Source organism: Dendrobates tinctorius, unplaced genomic scaffold, assembly GCF_039654945.1.
Source record: "Dendrobates tinctorius isolate UK_male_01 unplaced genomic scaffold, ASM3965494v1 ptg000372l, whole genome shotgun sequence".
NCBI lineage: Eukaryota > Metazoa > Chordata > Amphibia > Anura > Dendrobatidae > Dendrobates > Dendrobates tinctorius.
In genome coordinates, this window is record NW_027362038.1 from 427,996 (window position 1) to 447,936 (window position 19,941).

General features: G+C 43.8%; 1 protein-coding gene across 1 annotated transcript in view; it reads right to left on the reverse strand.

Moving 5' to 3' along the window:
- LOC141075788 (uncharacterized) overlaps positions 1 to 19,075 on the reverse strand; it is a 51,398-nt gene extending 32,323 nt beyond the window's left edge. The window contains 1 exon segment of the mRNA XM_073562933.1: positions 18,101 to 19,075. Coding sequence (XP_073419034.1) covers positions 18,101 to 18,961 — 861 coding nt within the window. The 5' untranslated portion in view covers positions 18,962 to 19,075.
- Between the last annotated feature and the right edge of the window lie 866 nt (positions 19,076 to 19,941).

The window sequence follows — 19,941 nt, forward strand, 5'->3', positions numbered from 1 at the left end:
ATGTCAAAACAGTTCAAAAACGTGGTTCTGTGTGGAAGATTGTAAAGCTGTCATGGAGGCATAAGGCTGGCAGTGATGGGCATTGTGGGTAATAATAGCGGGGATCATGCCTCATTCCTGTCTTGGAACATACACGACATCTTCTCTGGGGGTTCTTTCTTGTTTCAGTTACTGGGATGAGTACAATAAAATGTTGCTCAGTGAGTCTTCTCACATCTTCAGATTCTAAAGGATTGGCGGGGACAAAATTTTCAAAAACAAGATTTACATGACCTCATAAGAATCAAGGAAAGTATCTGCATTTCTGGATTTTATGTACAACACAAAATAATTATATGTGGCCACCTGAAACAAATACATGACTAACTTTTTATACCAGATCTATGATTTTCTTGATACCTGGTATGGCTGTAGATCCTGATCTGCAAGGTCCACACCCCATATATTTGTTGTAGTCAATGACAGACACAGGTTTTGGAGTAGTGGATCCCTGTTGGTCTGCAGTGGCCCTTGTGGCATCTGTGTAGATCAAGCTCAGGATAAAAATATCTTTTTTATCCTTATACTTGAGGGCAAGCAGCTCTCCATTGTGTAAAGCCCCTGACTGCCCCTTTCAGAACTTTTTGCTGACCAATGATTGTGGAAACGCCTGACAGTTTTTGCGAATGGTCCCACAAGCCCCTATGTTATTTCCAACCAGACTTTTAAATAGGGCTATATTGGTGTAGTAGTTGTCAACATACAGATTGTAGCCTTTTTGTAAAATTGGAGTTATCAGCTCCCAAACGATTTTTCCTGATGTCCCCAGATAAGTAGGGCCTCCTGGTGGGTTTAGTTGGCTATCTTTCCCCTCATAAATGTGAAAAGCTGATGTGTATCCGGTTGAACTCTCGCACATTTTATAGAGCTTTATTCCGAACCTTGTCCTCTTAGAAGGAATAAATTGCTTGAGGTGCAGTCTTCCTTTGAATTTTGCAAGGGACTCATCAATGGAAATGTTTTCTGTTGGGGTGTAAAGCTTTAAGAACTTTTCTGTCAAGTCTTCGATGATGGGTCTGATTTTGAATATTCTGTCATGTTCTGGGGCATTTCTGGGCAGTCATTGACTATTGTCGTTAAAATGCTAAAATCTCATGAGCATTTCATAACGGGTCCTAGGAAGAACGGGAGAAAACATAGTGGTGGCTTGAACAGGGCGGTTGGACCAATAGGACAGAATGCTCTTTTTATAACAAGCCCCATAGCGAATGTAAGTTCTAAATTTGACCTAGCATAATAGGATCGTGGATTCTGGCTGATGAATTGGGACGCATGTAAATTTGTGTGTAGAACAAATAGAAATAGGAAACTCTGACATGACTGACGTGACGTTACTGATGTGACCCAATTATTGGGGAGACAATTGAGAAAAGCCTAATTCTTGAGCCTAACCCTAACTTTAGCCAAACAGTAACCCTAACTTTAGCCCCAACACTAACCCTAACTATAGCATTAACTCTAACCTGCCTTTTCTGTTTTTCCGTTGACAGATGATGGACCTGAGTGGGGACTTGTTTTTTGTGAGATGAGAATTGGTATTATTTTCGCCTACATAACATTGATTGGTTTCTTTTTATTTGACATTTGGGAGGCAGAATGAACAAACAGTTGAACACCACACACTACTGGCTCATCCTACAAGGTTTTCTATTAGACTGTGAACTGTCATTGTCTTGGTAAATAATTAAAGTTTTTACATAGCTTGCCATTTTTATGGACAGTTTAAGTAGAAACATTCAAAAATATAAAACTCAAAGATATTTTATTTAAAAAAATGGTTTTTTTTATCTCAGCACATGACTGTACCAGGAGATCAGAGGGAATGCTGGCATTTTCAACTTTTAAATCTGATTATCTTGAGATCCTACAAGATACAACTGAAGTGAATGCTATTACTCCAGATATATCATCATCTATTCACAGCAAAGATCTGTCATCTGATCCTATGAAAAAGGCATTAAAAAACAAACTGCTCCTAAAGGAAAGAAGTCATTTTCATGTTCAGAATGTGGGAAATGTTTTAACAAGAAATCTCATTTTGTTGCACACCGCAGAACGCACACAGGGGAGAAACCTTTTTCCTGTTCAGAATGTGGGAAATGTTTTAACTGGAAGTAACATTTGGTTAATCACTATACAACTCACACAGGGGAGAAGCCTTTTTCATGTTCAGAATGTGGGAAATGTTTTATCCATAAAGGTAATCTTGATAAACACTATAGAACTCACACAGGGGAGAAGCCTTTTTCCTGTTCAGAATGTGGGAAATGTTTTAACCAGAAAGCGCTTCTTGTTAGACATCAGAGCAGTCACACAGAGGAGAGGACTTTTTCTTAATGTGGGAAATATTTTACTTGGAAATCAACTGTTAATAAACATCAGAGACGTCACGTAGGGGAGAAGCCTTTTTTGTATGTTCATAATATTGGAATAGTTTTAACCAAAATTGAATCTCCATAAATGGGTTGTCTCTTGTCATTCCTCATGTTTGCTGACAAAAGGATAAAACTAAACTTTATTAATTCCAAATGTAAATCTATACTCATAATTCACCCCCTGAAGATTAGTCAGAAGGTGACTAATAGAAAAAACATGCACCCCACAGTTCAGTATATATGGTGAGGTGATGTATACACACTCACTCTCCAAGCCTCTCATTTCTATGGGTTTCATCGTCCTCACCAAAGACGACTCATCAGGAGACTATTTAATATTGACCAATATTCAAGCGACTAAACGAAAAAAAAACTAATATCATGTTATCCGAAACAGTCAGAAAACTAGCCACAATATAGTTCAATATTAAATAGTCTCCGGATGAATGAATTAATTCAATGAATATTCATTTCTCTTAAGTAGCGGCACAGGTGACCGCCGGCAGCAGCAGGAAACCGGTGGCTGACACTGCGCGCTACTGAAGAGGAATGAATACTCACTGCTCGCACAGTCCCAGTGAGTAATCCGGCAGCTGTGCTCTGCTTGTGAGCAATGCATGACGTTCCTGACGTGCTGCTTACAAGCATATAGCAGTTGCTGGCATCGGAGCAGGACGCTGCGAGGAAGCACCGAGTAGATAAGTGTAATGTTTTTTTTTTATGTTTTCTGATGGGGCCAATCATACCAGAACGAGATGAGAGCCCTGCATACCAGGAAAGGGATGGGGTCCTTATATACCAGGAAACGGATGGGGTCCCTGCATACCAGGAAAGGGATGAGGGGGCCATGTGTATCAGGATGGGGATGAGGGGACCATATATACCAGGATAGGTGATATTAAGTACAGAATTGACCACATGTTTTGCTTTCATTTTTTTTCCTAATTTCCTCCTCTAAACCTAAGTGCGTCTTATAGTCCAAAAAATACGGTGTGTATATATATATATATATATATATAATTTTTTTTTTTTTTTTTTTTCTCAGTGAACTCATTCCTCATGTTTGGCCTCATTAAAATAAAACCACTCATACTCCGCTGCCGTGCCGGCTTCACTTCAGTGGTGTTGAGACTCACTGTCCCGGGGCTTATGTGAGGTTCTCACATCACACGATCCCTGCACCCAATCACCGGCAGCTTCACTGTTCCTTCCTTCGGACGTATTGAACATGGACAGGAAGCCAGGGCTGCGGCTTCTCTCTGACGGCCTCATGATGCTTGATTTGTCCGAAGGTGGGGACAGTGACGTCAGCGCTGATTGGGCACAGGGCTCACATGACGTAACAACCTCAAAAGAGCTAAGAACACAAGTGCTGACACCACTGAAACGGTGCCAGCATGGGAGGTTTGTGTAAGTGTTTTTATTTTAACAGGACCAAACATGAGGAATGAGAAGGGGTTGTCCAACTAGTTGTCAACCTTTTTATCAAAAATCCCACACAGGGAATAGTCATTATTATACCGAGAGTGTGAGAAATGAATTACAGGAAAATCGTATTTTGTCGATCATCAAAAATAACTCAGACGGGGAGAACCTATATATATTATTCACAGATTGTACAAAAACATGATGCACGCGGCGTGCGTTCAAGGTGAGAATATTATATGGGAGTTTTATAGAATAAACCAAATACCAACAGAAAATAAACGACACAAAATAAACATTTATCAGTAAAAGTAACTCATCTTAATTAGGTAAAGTATAAAAGAATTGCACCATTTTCCGATACCCGTCGCATCTCCATTTTTTGTGATCTTGGGTTGGGTGAAGGCTTATTTTTTGTGTGCCGAGCTGATGTTTTCAATGATACCATTTTGATGCAGATACGATCTTTTGATCGCCCGTTATTACATTTTAATGCAATGTTGCAGCGACCAAAAAACATAATTCTGACATTTTGGCTTTTTTCTCATTACGTCGTTTATCGATCGATTTAATCCTTTTAAATATTCATAGATCAAGCGATTCTGAAAGCGGTGATACCAGATATGTGTATGTGTTATTTTGAATGGGACGAAAGGGGGGTGATTTGAACTTTTATATTTTTTTTTATATATTTTTACAAACATTTTTTTCTGCTTGTCATTGTGAAGACATACAGCATTGTATCTTAATTAACAAGACGACTATTTTTTAGCAAACAAAGAATAATAGAATGTTATCTGTATGTTGGCTTTCAAATTTTAAGTGTTGATTTCTGGTTGGTCAAGGAAACAGACTTTTATTTGTGTAAGCCGGTAATATTGACTTTTATTGCGCACTTATCCTTGATCACTAGTGATGTTTACTGATATGCTAATTATGCATTGTGCTATGGAGCCAGTTTGTTGATTTCTAAAGCAGAGAGGGAAAAACTATGCAAACAGGTTAAATAATCAAGTAAAACTACTTGATTTCATCTCCATTCTTACCCTTTATGTAAGTACTGAATGAGAGACACTTGTTAAGTCTAAAAATAGGTTAAATGCCTCTGTATAAAGAGACTGAGAGAGAGAAACAGCCAGAGAGATTCTGCCAAGACATCCATACATCCCAAAAGGACAAGAGACAGGACAGCAGCCACAACATCATCACAAGGGACACGGATCTATCATTCTATAGGAAACAACCTAGGGGTTTTCAGCCTCGGTTGGAAGAATACAGATCTGCTCCATTGACCATCACTGAACCATGGATATGTTTGGAGAAGCCAGGTTGTCATCCTCAGATCAATTGGCCTTGTATGGACTGTCATCTTCCTACACTTGTTGTTACCTCCTCTCTGTGTGCGTGCCATCGGTGAGGTAGTGACACTGGAAGATCTGTAGTCACAGCAGCTATTATCCTGGTGAGTCAGTAGAAAAGAGACTCTGATGTGCCCCATCTTGGGTACTGTGCTGGGACTGTTCTATGTGTTATCTGCCTGTTTTGTGGTACAATAAAGCATTGCCCACACTGTTTTACCCTCACCCTGTGTTGTCTGAGTAGCATTTTGCCCATGCAAAAAGGAGAGCGGGAGTTCAGTGGTGCAATCCCTGGTCCATGCATTTTCGGCTAGTGGGCTAGTGGTCCATCAGTGACCCATAATCATGTGACAGGGTCACTGATGGGCGGGATTTACGGCACACTTGCGGACATCCGCCAGAAAAGAAGTGGGCTCAGCGTTGGAGCCCACATCAAAGGGAGAGAGTCTGACATCGGTATACATTTACACCTGATGTCAGAAAGGGTTTAAAGGGGATTGTTTTTACAGAGACAGGAGTGGTAATCAATCATGTATACATACAGATAATTACAAGAATACACAGCTTCTAATGGTAAATAGTATAGAGTTACCACAAGAAAATATAATTTGTGTAAATCACGTGTAGATATAAAAATTCAGGCATCATAGAGTAAAATGTATCCTAAGAGAGTGTCACTGTCAAGGCAGAGATGAGATTAAATGGAAGGTGCTGTGATTTTTGATAATTTATTGTAAAAATGAAAATATGTAAAAAGATGTTTTCACCTAAGCTTGACTCTGTTATGTTCATTTATTTTTTTTACTGTTTTAGTGCAGCCACTGGGCGCTGCCAGTTTACCACTTTCTGTCCTCAAATATGGCAGTCCTGGGTATAGGAGACAGCGGTCGGACGCCTCTGAAGGTTTTACAATGGCCCTCAGGCTATGTTCACGTAGCGGAACTCTCGCGGAAATTACCGCGAGAATTCCGGATTCCATTCCGCGGGAATTTTGCAAGTGTAATTAGCGTTTTCCAAGCGACCTGTCGCGATCCCGCGAGAACGGACGCCATCGCGGTCATTCTCGCAAAGGATTACTGGGACCGGGAGCATGGAGAGAGGCGGGAAGGCTGCGCGGGACGCTGGAAGGTGAGAATAACAATATTTTTTATTTTAATTCTATTTTTTACAGGGATATGGTACCCAGAGCCCGGAGGACAGTCTCCTCTCCTCCGGACCGTGGGTACCATCCGCAAATGTTCTGCTTACTTTTCGCATGGTGTGCACAGCCACATGCGGGAAGTAAGCAGAACAATGCATTCCTATGGGTGCGGGATCTCCGCAAATCCGCTAAATTAATGAGCATGCTGCGTCTTTTACCGCAAAGCGATTGCGCCGCGGTAAAAACCGCAGCATTAGCACAGCATTGCGGAATCCCATAGGAATGCATGGGATGCTTATTTTTCGCGTTTTCGCGGCAAAATCACGCGTTTAAAACCACCGCGAATACGTGAAAAAAAGCTACGTGTGAACTCAGCCTCACAGTCCCCTGATGTGAACATCATTGTAAATCTGTGGTTAGATCTCAAAATATCAGTGCATGCAAGACGACCCAGGAAGCTCAAATCCCAATAGTAACCTGTTCCTCGCATGTTGCTTCCTCATTTATAAACATTAACGCACTCCCCCCGCAGTGACATCACTAGAATTAATTATATGCAAACACATGTAGTGGATCAATAAATTGGAATATCAAAATATACACAACATTCCAAAATTTAAACATTGCTTCAATAAAACAATAAAACAAAGCCGAGCAGATGAGCGTTTTTTTTAATATTAATTTTTATTGAAACCTTTTCGGTAACAACAATGGGTGGTAGCATAGAAAGCATTATTCATGACGACCATGTATTATATTTACTACTGTCACAGTATTTATAGGCTGAAGGCCTAGATTAAGAATGTCTCTCTCTAGAAGTAGAAAAGATGACCTTGTAATACGTTGCTTCCCATGAAACAGTGTTAACAGCACTAACAACAGTATCAAAAACAAACAACAAAAACAGAAAGGGATCGGGAAGGAAAGGGGGGAACCTCCCCCAAGCCGCCTCACTCAGCCAACCCAGTGGCCTATCTCGCCTCCCCTCCAACCAGTATCAACCTCACACCAGTACTCTCCTTTAAAAACAAATATTTTAATTTTTCCTTTAAAAAACACCTAACGCAGTGTAGAAAGGCACATACACCAAAAGATGCAAAAGCCATAAATGACCGAAACACCTGCCTGCCAAAACCCTACAATAAGCCTAGTCTTACTCCTTCCTTGCTGTGGAGGTAGGCACCCCAAGAAACAATAGTTTGGCGCCCCCACTCAATGTGGACTGTCCCTCTCTGCCCTGATGTAACCCTATCAATATAGGTGGGAAAACAATATAGTGAAGGAAAGAAATGAAAAGGATAGGCCCTTGTAAAATGTGTAACATATCATAGGTTGCTCTATGGGTCTGGCAGAACAAGAGCAAAAATCAACCAAAATGATCTCAAAAAACAGGCAAACATCTGCCCTCATGGTCACCTTGTTTAGTAAGGCCGGGTGGGTCATTTTTGGCGTGATAGGTTCACTATATAGTTCTCCATAGTATGCTCCCAAAACTTTATCGCCTGGGCGTTAGATTGAATTAATCACGAGGGGTCCTTGAGCTGGTAAATCCCCTGTTGGGGTCTGATACCCCTGGCCAGATTAGCCAGGATTCTGCCGGCTTTGTTCCCATATCTATAAAAATATATGTCCCTTTGGGTCAAAAACCGCTTTTCTCTCCTTTCTGCTTGAAGATTTGGGCTGTGTGCACACGCTGCAGATTTTGCTGCGGTGTACAGTACCATGATACCCTATGGGAATCAAAAACCGCAGTGTAGACTGAGCTCCTCTGTTAACTCCCCGTACCTCTGTAATGTACGCTTTTTCAAGGTGCACACGTAGGTGACATAATTTTCCCTCTGAGTACAGCCTTCGTTCTCTCCCACAGGAGTGAAGGCTCATTTTGATGTAGCTCCTTGTCGGTTAAAAATTCCTGCCACCACATCCTGAGGGAGAAGGTAAAGGAGTCATCTGCGTACACAAAGTTAGGGAATCTCCAGAGGAAATCAGTACCCTTCTGATAGGTCTCCCTCAGGTCTAACAGCATAGGGGAGAGGTCCAAGAGGATCAAATCTCCAATTGTTGCATCTATTAGTTTGGGAATCAGGGGGAGGGAAGTCAGGAAGTAATCAATCCGGGATCATGAGTTTTTAGCGTGAGAAAAGAATGTGTATTCTGTGCCATCAGGATGTAAGAATCTAAAAGCATCTTTTACAGAACACTGTGCCAAGAGTGGAGCCATTACCCTGCCTCATGAAGACTCAGAGCTACTGGATGGAGTCTCATGTTTTCTATCTTCCAAGGTAGATATCACCGAATTGAAATCACCCCCTACTATTTTGTTAAGATTCTGGTCTGCATTAATTGTATTCTCCAAATATTTAAAGAAAGGCTTATTGCTCTCATTTGGGCCATACACATAAAAATGGAGACGTCACCTAGTTGCGTCGACAAAGTTTAGTGCGATAGTCTTCCCTCTTCATCAGTCTGGTGAGAGATCAGGTGGTGGGTAAAGTGTTTGCTAATATGAGTCAGCGCACAAGCCCTGCAGCGATGGAGACCCATATACACTCCCCACCCACAACCTTCGCATTGTGATAGTCAGCCTCACGCAAATGAGTCTCCTGAAGGAGAGTTACATCAGGTTTAAGTCATTTTAGATGTCTAAGGACCATCATTCATTTTTGTGGGGAGCGCAGGCCTTTAACATTCCAGCAAATTATTCTCATGTTAAATGTATAATATGTAGGTCTGTGAATTAAGCTTGCATCTTAAACAGATTGAGGCAGGTGGGGTAGAGGCAGGAGAAGGGGAAAGACAGTGGGGAAAAAACGAACATCAGAGTGAAATTCAATAGGAAACAACATTAGCTGCAGTGGAAAAGACACTAAACAAGGAATTACAGCAAACTGTTCTAGGAGATAAGATCGCAGTCTCACCACAAACATTTCATCCAAGCGGCGGCGATGAATAAAATAGCATTCACCAACTGGAGAAATGGAAAACATTTAACAAATGGACTACACTTCTACCCGACCCTGTGAGACAAGGGTCCCTCTAACCCTCCGTCATATCAAAATAGGCTTAACTAGAATCAAAAGATCCACATCAGTCAGGGATGAATCATCCATTTTCACGGGGTCTCACTTCCTCTATTGTCCTCAGAATTCCGCGGTGACTGTCGAGCTTCAGAGTTTCTCAGGGAGTGGTTGTTCTTGGGGAGGTTTTTTGATTTGAACAGCTCTCTAGTAAAAGCTTCTGCTTTGTCAGGGCAGACAAAAGTGTGAGATATCCCCGAGCTCTCTCTAACCAACAAGGTTGCAGACTATTCCAGTTGAAATCGGATGCCTTCCTGGTACAATTTCGTACAGATAGGGCTAAAAGCCTTGCGCCTCCTTATAACATCAGCTGAGAAATCATCAAAGATGAGACTTTTGTGGCCACAGATCTTCAAAGGTTGGTTGCATCTCTGGTATGCTTGCAATATATCAATTTTGTCATTGTAATCCAAAAAGCGCATGATCGTCTGGCGTGGGCACTTCAGGCCCCTTCCCTCAGATGTAGTCGAGGGTGCCATAGGCCCTACTCTGTGGGCCCTCCACTTTTCGTCCCGTGGAAAGATGCAAGGCCTTGGGAAGATCAATTTCACAGATTGGCTTTAGATCCTTAGGTAGAAAAGATTCTGGCAGGCCCACCAAGTGGAAATTATTACGTAGGGAACGATTTTCCAGGTCATCAATTCTATCCCATAGTAAGGTGTTTTCTTTTGCAAGCGCCAAGAGCTTATTATGGTCACTATAGGTGTCATCTTCAAGATTTGACAGTCTTTTTCCTATTTCAGAGATACTTTCGGCTTGTTCATCCTATCTGTCTTGCATTCCTTTAAGGCTGAATTTAATGAATCTTCAATAGTAGATTTGATTTCCGGCAGAATTTTAGCCATAATGTTATCAACTATAGAGGGGATATTTATTTGCAAGTCTGAGTTACCAGGTGATGGCAAAGAGGTGGAAATGGGCATCACAGCTTCCCTGACAGAGGTCATATTGGAAGAAGTCATGTTAGCGGACTCCCCAGAAGGCTGGCGCTGTTTCTGCCTGCTGTGCAAAAGGTATTGGTCCATATAAAGATATGTTGTAAATGCAGATTATTGCACATCTTTAATTCTAAGCAGGTCACAAGGTCGTATTTGCAAGGAAAGCAAGATGCAGATGTTTCCACGGGGTTAACGGAGGGCAAGGGACACCAACTACACAACTTTCACATGACCGAAGCACGACTCGGAAGCCACACAATCAAAGTGGTCTGTTTCTGTTAGGTGGAAAAGAAACTGCAGCAAGATTCACATTTGTCAGGCTGTGAGTGACCTCGTGGATCACAAGAGGGGGTAGACATTTGCAGTAGAGCAGCGAAGTATTGTACAATTTTATGGCAGCAGGAAGATGCAGGCTCTTCAATACAGGACACTTTCCTCTGCTGTCCAGGGAGAGGGGGACAAAACCCTTCCCAGGGAGGGTAGCTGACATTAAGGTCTCAAAATGGTCCTGGGATAAGTGGCAATAATCCCTCAGTGAAAGAGGATGAAGTGGAACCTCAAAGTCTGCTTTTTTGTTGCTTTTCGGGGAAGTCCTGTGGGAGCTCCAGACCCCTGCTTCCCCACACAACAAGAGCCAGATCACGCCTCTGTAGAACGCTTTTGTGACCAGCTGTTAGTCCTTAAAAGGTTAGTCCAAAACCAAAAAGTATACTTCAATTAATAAATCTTTTAAAACTAACAACTTTTGTAATTCAAGTCATTTTTTTGATTCCACACCATTCACTCTGTACTGAACTTATGGTTCTGCTTATATTTTACCCGCCTCCTATGATGATTCATTTGAGAATCCTCAGTGCATGATGGGATATTCAACCAATTCATCATCTGCTGGCTGACACTGCTGTCACTCCCCTTTCTACCCTGAAATGTAGCATCATTGAAGGGGGCTGGGACATCCCAACACTCCGCTTACTTAGTTTTACCCCCGGAAACAAAGCATTATCAGTCACGCTCCTTTCATGGGCTGGTCCCTGGATTGTCTCCCTTGTGCAATGTCTCCCCCAGCATCCTGTGTGATGAGAGCAGCGTCCAGGCTGTTGTCTGCTTAGCTGAATACTAATAAGCCGTCTCTGCTTACAGTCAGAAATAAAATACAACAGTGCACTTATAGTATCTGAGTGCTTACTTTATGATTCATAGCTGTTCATCTGTTCCCCCAACAAATGATTTCAGTGATAAAAACTGACATCCTGCCAAGTTTGAGCAAGGTCTACTACTTCCCGGATGCCTCTTCTGCACAGTACAAGCATAAGAAAAACTTTATAAATGCCGGCATCACAAGAAAGATTTTGGAGTGGAAGCTGAATTGCCCTTTTAGCCACAGGTCATGACAAATGTGTATGTGATGATTTAGGATGCCCCGTGAAACGGTTTGTAGCTCGGGCTAGCCTCCAGAGGACATATTCAGACCAAATCTTATCTCCCTTGCAACTTTTCAACTGGAGGGAGAAAATTATTCCTAACATCCAGATCATGTACTGTACAAACCAGGACTATGAAAAAGAGGAAAGTTTGTAAAACATTGATTTCTGTAAGCAGAGCCCATCCGAGAGACTCAGCAATACTGGACTGTCATCCCAGGTAAGTGAAAAAGAAAAAATAACAATGAATATTTCATTCAACAGTGATGTCCATGAAGGGATTGAAGGTGGCTGTCACGGCCCCGGGTTCCACTTACCTTGTTGCACGCGCTTCCCCGTGCCCGGCCTTCGGCTCCCTCGGCGTCGGGCGCCTGCGCACTGCCTCCCTCCTGGTGCGCAGCCCCCTGGGTAGTATGACGCACTGGCCCCGCCTCCAATATGGCGGCGCCCAGTGCTACTTATGCCCGGCGTCTGGACAGGTAAGGCGCCTGTTCTACTAATGCGGTGACGCTGTCTCATAGCAGCGTTCTCTATGTTACAGGCCCCTTCTACCCTGCCTCTGTCTGTACAGTGTTCCTGGTCTTAAGTACCTCTATTCTTGCCTCTGCCTTTGCTGTGTGCTGTATCTTCAGTTCCCTCTCCCTTTGCCTCCGCCTACGCTGTCTCCGACAGCTCTCACTCTGCACTCTTGCTATACGGTACCCTCTGTTGGTCCTTACTCCTTCCCTGTCCTGCTCCTTCCACACTCCCGCTTTGTGTTTTATCAGTACTTCTGCTTTTGCAGCGTCCAGCTATTGCCACCCGCTGCGCTCCGGTCCTGCGCTCTGCCCGTTCTCCACGGCCTCTGTGTTCCCCTGGGCTCCCTGTATGGATTCGCCTGTGCCTCCTCTCCTGTCTAAGCCCAGTCGTCCCTTTGGTTCTGGCTGTCGCGGTTCTATCCCCTGGGGGTCTGCCCCTAACACACCCTGTATAGGGGGTGGTTCTCACCTGGGCGCTCGCCCTCAGGGGCTCTGGAGCCGTGACCCAGAGGGTCCACTTCTGGGTTGCCTCTGCGTTCCTCTTGCTACAGCAACCGTAATAGTTAGAACAGGCCATGGACCCCGCTGGAGCCACGGCTGCCCAAAAAGATTTGGTTTTCCTTTGGGAAAACCAGACGCGCATGATGTCCTTTATGAAAACTATGGACTCGCGTCTTTCCGCTCTCCAATCCTCTGACCGTAACGCTGCCCAGTTGGCTGGCTTACAGCAAGAATTGGCGCAGCAGAGTGACACCCAGTCACATATCCTCAGCTATATGGCTATATGTCGGGTTTTTGACGAACCGGGTCGTTTAGCCTCCACCACTGAGGCTTTGTTTAGCCTCTGCCAAGGTTCTCTAACCGTGGGCCAGTACGCCATACAGTTCAGGACCCTGTCCGCCGACTTAGGTTGGAATAACGAGGCGTTGGTGGGCGCTTTCTGGCGAGGTCTCTCAAGTCGTATTAAAGATGAGCTCGCTGGTCGTGATACCCCTACAGCTCTGGAGGATTTGATTTCCCTGGCCACACGGATAGATCTCCGGTTTCAGGAACGGGCCAGGGAGAGAAGGGTTTCTCGTCCTTTATCTTCTCTTCGCAGACCACCCAGTCCCCGACCCAGGATCCTCTCCTCTGCCTCTGCTCCCAAACCTATGCAGGTGGACCGCCTGAAGCTCTCTGACCAGCGTCGTAGGGAAAGAACCCTACAGGGTCTTTGTTTCTACTGCGGTAGCGGCTCCCATTTGCTCCAAACTTGTCCTGACCGTCCGGAAAACTCCTCCGCCTAGGCCAGGTAAGAGAGGCCTTCCTGGGTATTTGTGATACCTCTCTACCCCTCACTTTGTCTGTCCTCTTGCATGTTGATGGGAAGCGGGCTTCTCTGGTGGCCTATGTGGATTCAGGTGCCGCCGGAAATTTTAATAGGCTTGAGGAGGTCAACAAATTTTCTGTTCCTGTGAGGCCCTTAGAGAACCCTCAAAGTCTCACTTCCGTAGATGGTCGACCCCTGCTAGAGACAGTTACCCATGTCACTCATGAGGTAGAGTTGCAGGTAGGAGCCCTGCACAAGGAGAAAATTAAATTTTATGTCTTGGCAGGTATTTCCCATCCAATCCTACTCGGTCTCCCTTGCCTGCGGCTCCACGAGCCCACCTTAGATTGGCATAGCGGCAACGTCTTGCGCTGGGGGAGTCTTGTCAGGCTCGGTGTCTGCTGCCGTTGCATCCCGTGGGTACCCCTCTTCCTTCTCCTGTTCCCTCCGGATTACCGTCGGCTTATAGTGCCTTTGTGGATGTTTTTGATAAGAAACATCTAGTCAGTATAGTCTAGATAATAGTCTAGAGATTATACAATCTAGTCTGCACGGGGAGTGTGAGTCATCACAGACACTTGGACGAGTAAGCATGGCCAAGGGGGTTACATCTCGCTGACAGGGCACTGGGGGACTCTACTGGCTGTGGGGACAGGTGCTGCTCCACAAGTCTTGGAATCCCCAAGGCTTGCAGGACAAACCTCTACATTTAACACTTCCTCCACTGCTTTTGCATCCTCTATCACCTCTAGGGCCTCCACCTGTGCCCTCAACCTCTGCCTTAATCAGACACGCGTTCTAAGTGTGGAGCAGACCCCCACCACCTCTGTACTGCACAGCCAGGGCTCTCTGCAATCAGGCAGTCTTAAAATTGATATGTCTTGGAGATTGCAGTCATACAGCTGAAGAGTTGTGGACAGTTCTCCAGGCTCAGTTTGATCAATGGCTGTCTCCGCTGAACCTACATGCAGGGAAGGTGTTAAGGGTGCAAGCTTGGTGGCGGCCCTATGGCAAGGAAAGCCCACACACGTGCCTTGCATGGCTCATGTCCTCAACTTGGTGGTACAGCGTATTCTCCACCACAATTCTGGCCTGGGTGAACTGCTCAAGAAGGCACGTAAGCTGTGTGCTCATTTCTGCCGTTCACACCCCTCTCCTCATCGACTTGCAGTGGAATTCCACTCTGCACGTTGGAGCGACTGTGGCAGCAGCAACAAGCCCTGACGCAGTATGTCATGTCATATAGCCTGGGCCAACGCGGTATGGACCTGGCGCATGTCACATTTACAGAGTGCGCACAGATTAAGGACTTCTGCATCCTTCTGCACAGTTTCAAAATGGCTACTGAGATAGTTATCACTGATGCCGCCATCGTCAGCAACACTATTCCGTCATCTATATGCTGGAGAAGACATTGAATAGCCTGCGGGAAGAGATGGTGGTCCCAGAAGAAGAGGAGGAAGCAGAGGAGGATGCAGAAGGGATAATACTGTCTCTACGTTCAAGACTGTCGCCACACAGGTGGGTGCCAAGGGAGGGTGGATTACTGTGATCGAGGGGGGCTAGTGATAACAGACAAGCTGTTATGGAAGGTGCAAGATCCGAGGAACAAATGGAGGAGAAAGAGGTGATGGGCGAGCAACTGTAAGATGTAAAGGATAATACTCCCCTCTCTGTTATCCGTGATTGGCGGGATGGGACGGAGGAAACGAGCCTCATTGTTACCCAGCCACCAACAAAGCATGGGCTTGGACCTCATGGTAGAGCCCGACATATGAGCGCCTTCTTGCTGCACTATCTGCAACATGATCCCCGTATAGTTATGATTAGGAATAATGCTGACTACTGGGTTGCCACTTTCTTAGATCCACGTTATAAAACCAAATTTTGCCAGACGATCCCCGCCCTAGAAAGGGAACAGCGAATGCTGGAGTATTGAAACACGCTTTTACACAACCTTAAGAGAGCTTTTCCCTAAGACAGCAGTGAAGCACACCATTCGAATCGCGGTTGTAGACTTCCCACCTCCGAACTGTCAATTCTTCAACGCCAAAATATTATCAGCAGCAGCAGTGGTGGAAGTAGAAGAAGCAATTTCTGTGAGTCCTTTGAAACTTTTTTAGGCCAACGCATGGCGTGGGTTACTTGCTTATGTATTTTGGCCAAAATATTAACTAATACCTCTCATATTTTTTATATGTGTTTTTTGCACTTTATTTTTCACGGTGCAGTTGGGTCCATTCAGTCTTGTAAACTGTGGTGTCTGTTCACATGGGATGCATTTGGATGGCACTAGGCAGCCCGCCTGATCTAATAGTATGGGCGTAACTAATAGGCTGTTAGCCTGGATGCTGTGCATTCCCATTGTGTGAACAGCGCCGCATACAAGTCTTCATTGTGCATTAATATACCAAGCAACCGCCCCTCCATACATTGGTAGGTCGTGAGCGGTTGTCTCATCGGTATTCTTGCACCTGTGTTGCCCCCATCCTAACTATATGGGCCCACTCACCCTGACAGTGCATTTGTTGGGAGGCCTGGGCAGGTCGGCATCTCTGCTTTTTGCTGTTTTTGAACATTTGACATTTACCTGAATTTTTATATCTACACATGATTTACACAAATTATATTTTCTAGTCTTAACTCTATACTATTTAACATTAGAAGCTGTGTATTTTTGTAATTATTTGTATGTATACATGATTGATTACCACTTCCGTCTCTGTAAAAACAATCCCCTTTAACCCCTTTCTGACATCGGGTGTAAACGTACACTGATGTCGGACTCCCTCCTTTTGATGTGGGCTCTGGCACTGAGCCTACATCTTTTCTCGCACATGATGGGCCAGAAATCCCGCACATTGGTGACCCTATCACGTGATCGCGGGTCACTGATAGGTTGACATGACAACCAGAGGTCTCCAGCAGACCTCTATGGTTGTCACTGCCGTATCCTACCGTATGAGTGCTGCCCAGTGGTTGGCGCTCATAGCAAGTGAGCAACTCTGCTACATGCAGGTGATCTGATCATTGCTTGTATGTGGCAGAGCCTATCGGGTTATAGCAGCTTCTAGCCTCCCATTGAGACTATTGAAGCATGCCTGTGGAGACATGGGGTGGTCAGCGGGTGCCCCGGTCCGCTGGCTGAAACGACATGGATCAGGGATCGTCCCATCGAATGCTCTCCCTTTAACATGGGCATAACGCTACTCAGACAACACACAGTGAGGGTAAAAGTGTGGGCAATGCTTTATTGTACCACAAAACAGGCAGATAACACATAGAACAGTCCCAGCAAAATACCCAACAGAGTGCACATTACAGAGTCTCACCCTTCTGCTGATTCGCTCCCAGGATCGCTACCCCACCTGTGGCACGCACAGAGAGGAGGTAATGACAAGTGTAGGAAGATGACAATCCATTCAGTCCATACAAGGTAAAAGGCCAGTTGATCCGAGGATCACAACCTGGCTTCTCCAAATGTATCCATGGTTCAGCGATGGTCAATGGAAGAGATCTGTGTTCTTCCAACCGAGGCTGAAAACCCCTAGGTTGTTTCCTGTAGAATGATAGATCCGTGTCCCTCGTGATGTAAAAACTATATGAAGTATATAGTTTGAAGTTTGGGATCTGCCAATATGTGGCTAGCTTTCTGACGGTTTCGGATATGATAAATGATTTTAGTTTTATTTTGTCTAGTCTCGCTTGAATATAGATCACTATTAAATAGTCTCCTGATGAGTCGCCTTTGATGAGGACAATGAAACCCGTAGAAATAAGAGGCTTGGAGAGTGAGTGTGTATATGTCACCTCACCCTATATACTGAACTGTGGGCTTTATGTTTTTTCTATTAGTCACCTTCTGACTAACCTTCAGGCAGTGAATTATGGGTATAGTTTTACATTTGGAATTAATAAAGATTAGTTCTATCCTTTTGTCAGCAAACATGAGGAATGACAAGAGACAACCCATTTAAAAAGATTCAATTTTGGTTAAAACTTTTCCAACATTAAGAAAATGAAAAGGCTTCTCCCCTGTGTGTCTGCTCTGATGTCTAACAAGAAGCACTTTCTGGTTAAAATATTTCCCACATTCTAAACAGGAAAAAGACTTCTCCCCGTGTGAGTTCTCTGGTGAGGTGGCTCAGTAGTTAGCACTGCAGCCTTGAAGCACTGTAGTCCAGGGTTCAACTCCCACGAAGGACAACATCTGCAAGGAGTTTGTATGTTCTCCCCGTGTTTGTGTGGGTTTCCTCCAATATTCCTAAGACATACTGATAGGGAATTTACATTGTGAGCCCAATTGGGGACAGCTATGATACTGTGTGCAAACTGTAAAGGGCTGCGGAATATGTTAGCGCTAAATAAAAGAAAGGTTATTATTATTAGTAAGATTCCATTTCTGGTTAAAACATTTCACACATTATGAACAGGAGAAAGGCTTTTCCCCTGTGTGAGATCTCTGATGGTGATCAAGATTTATTTTCCATTTAACATGAAAGCGGTTTCTCCCCTGTGTAAGTTATTTGGTGTGGAACAAGACTCCCTTTCTGTTTAAAACATTTTCCACATTCTGAACATGAAAAAGGTTTCTCCCCTGTGTGAGTTCTCTGATGAGTAACAAAATGGGATTTACTTGCAAAATGTTTCCCACATTCTGAACAGGAAAAAAGCTTCTCCCCTGTGTGAGTTCTCTGGTGCTTAACACAATCTGATTTATTGCAAAAACATTTCCCACATTCTGAACAGGAAAAAGGCTTCTCCCCTGTGTGAGTTCTCTGATGAGTAACAAAATGTGATTTCTGATTAAAACATTTCCCACATTCTGAACATGAAAAAGGCTTCTCCCCTGTGTGAGTTCTCTGGTGAGTAACAAAATGTGATTTATGTGCAAAACATTTCCCACATTCTGAACAGGAAAAAGGCTTCTCCCCTGTGTGTGTTCTCTGGTGAGTAACAAGCTCTGATTTCTGTTTAAAACTTTTCCCACATTCTGAACATGAAAAAGGCTTCTCCCCTGTGTGAGTTCTCTGGTGAGTAACAAAATGTGATTTATGTGCAAAACATTTCCCACATTCTGAACAGGAAAAAGGCTTCTCCCCTGTGTGAGTTCTTTGGTGTCTAACAAAATGTGATTTCTCGTTAAAACATTTCCCACATTCTGAACAGGAAAAAGGCTTCTCTCCTGTGTGAGTTCTTTGGTGAGTAACAAAACGTGATTTCCATGTAAAACATTTCCCACATTCTGAACATGAAAATGGCTTCTTTGCTTTAGGAGCAGTTTGTTTTTTATTGCCTCTTTTGTGATTTTGATTTTCCTTAGTAGTTGGTAATGAATCAGAAGATGGGACCTGTTTCATAGGATCAGATGACAGATCTTTGCTGTGAATGGATGATGGTATATCTGGAGTACTGGCATTCACTTCAGTTGTATCTTGTAGGATCTCAAGATCATCAGATTGAAAAATTGAAGATGTCAGCTGTCCCTCTGATCTCCTGGTATAGTCATCTGCTAAGATAAAAAACAATTATTATTTATTAATAAAATATCTTTTAGTTTTGGATTTTTGAACACTTCTAATTAAACTGTCCATAAAAATGGCAAGCTATGTAAAAAAAATCTTTAATTTTTGAGAGAAAAAACAGCAGATAAGAACATGCAGCTGAAAGACAAACTAATCAAGGATACTAGATGTGGTAAAGAGGACCCAAGACAGGGTACTCAGAAGGAAGCTAAGAAAAAGGAAGCAAAACTTCTTTCCTGCATGCTGACCAACGCAAGAAGCCTGACCAATAAGATTGAAGATCTGGAGTTGGTAATGTATGAGGAAAATACGACATAGTAGGAATAACTGAGACATGGTTAGACGACAGCTATGACTGGGCGGCTAACTTGCAAGGATATGATTTGTTTAGGAGGGATCGTAAAAAAAGGAAAGGGGGTGGAGTCTGTCTATATATATATATATAAAGCCCACATTGAGAGAAGATATACAAGAGGGAAATGAAGAGGTGGAGTCTCTATGGGTGGAGATACAAGGAGGGAAAAGTAATAAAATCCTCATAGGGGTTTGTTATAAACCACCAAATATAACAGAAACCACTGAGAATGTATTATTGAAACAGATAGACAAAGCAGCAAATCCCAATGAGGTGATTATTATGGGGGACTTCAACTACCCCGACATAGACTGGGAAACTGAAACCTGCGTATCTCAGAAAGGAAACCAATGTCTGTCAGTGACCAAGGATAATTATCTGTCACCACTTGTGCGGGGCCCAACTAGAGGGACAGCCCTTCTGGACTTAATGTTAAGCAACAGGCCAGATAGAATAACAG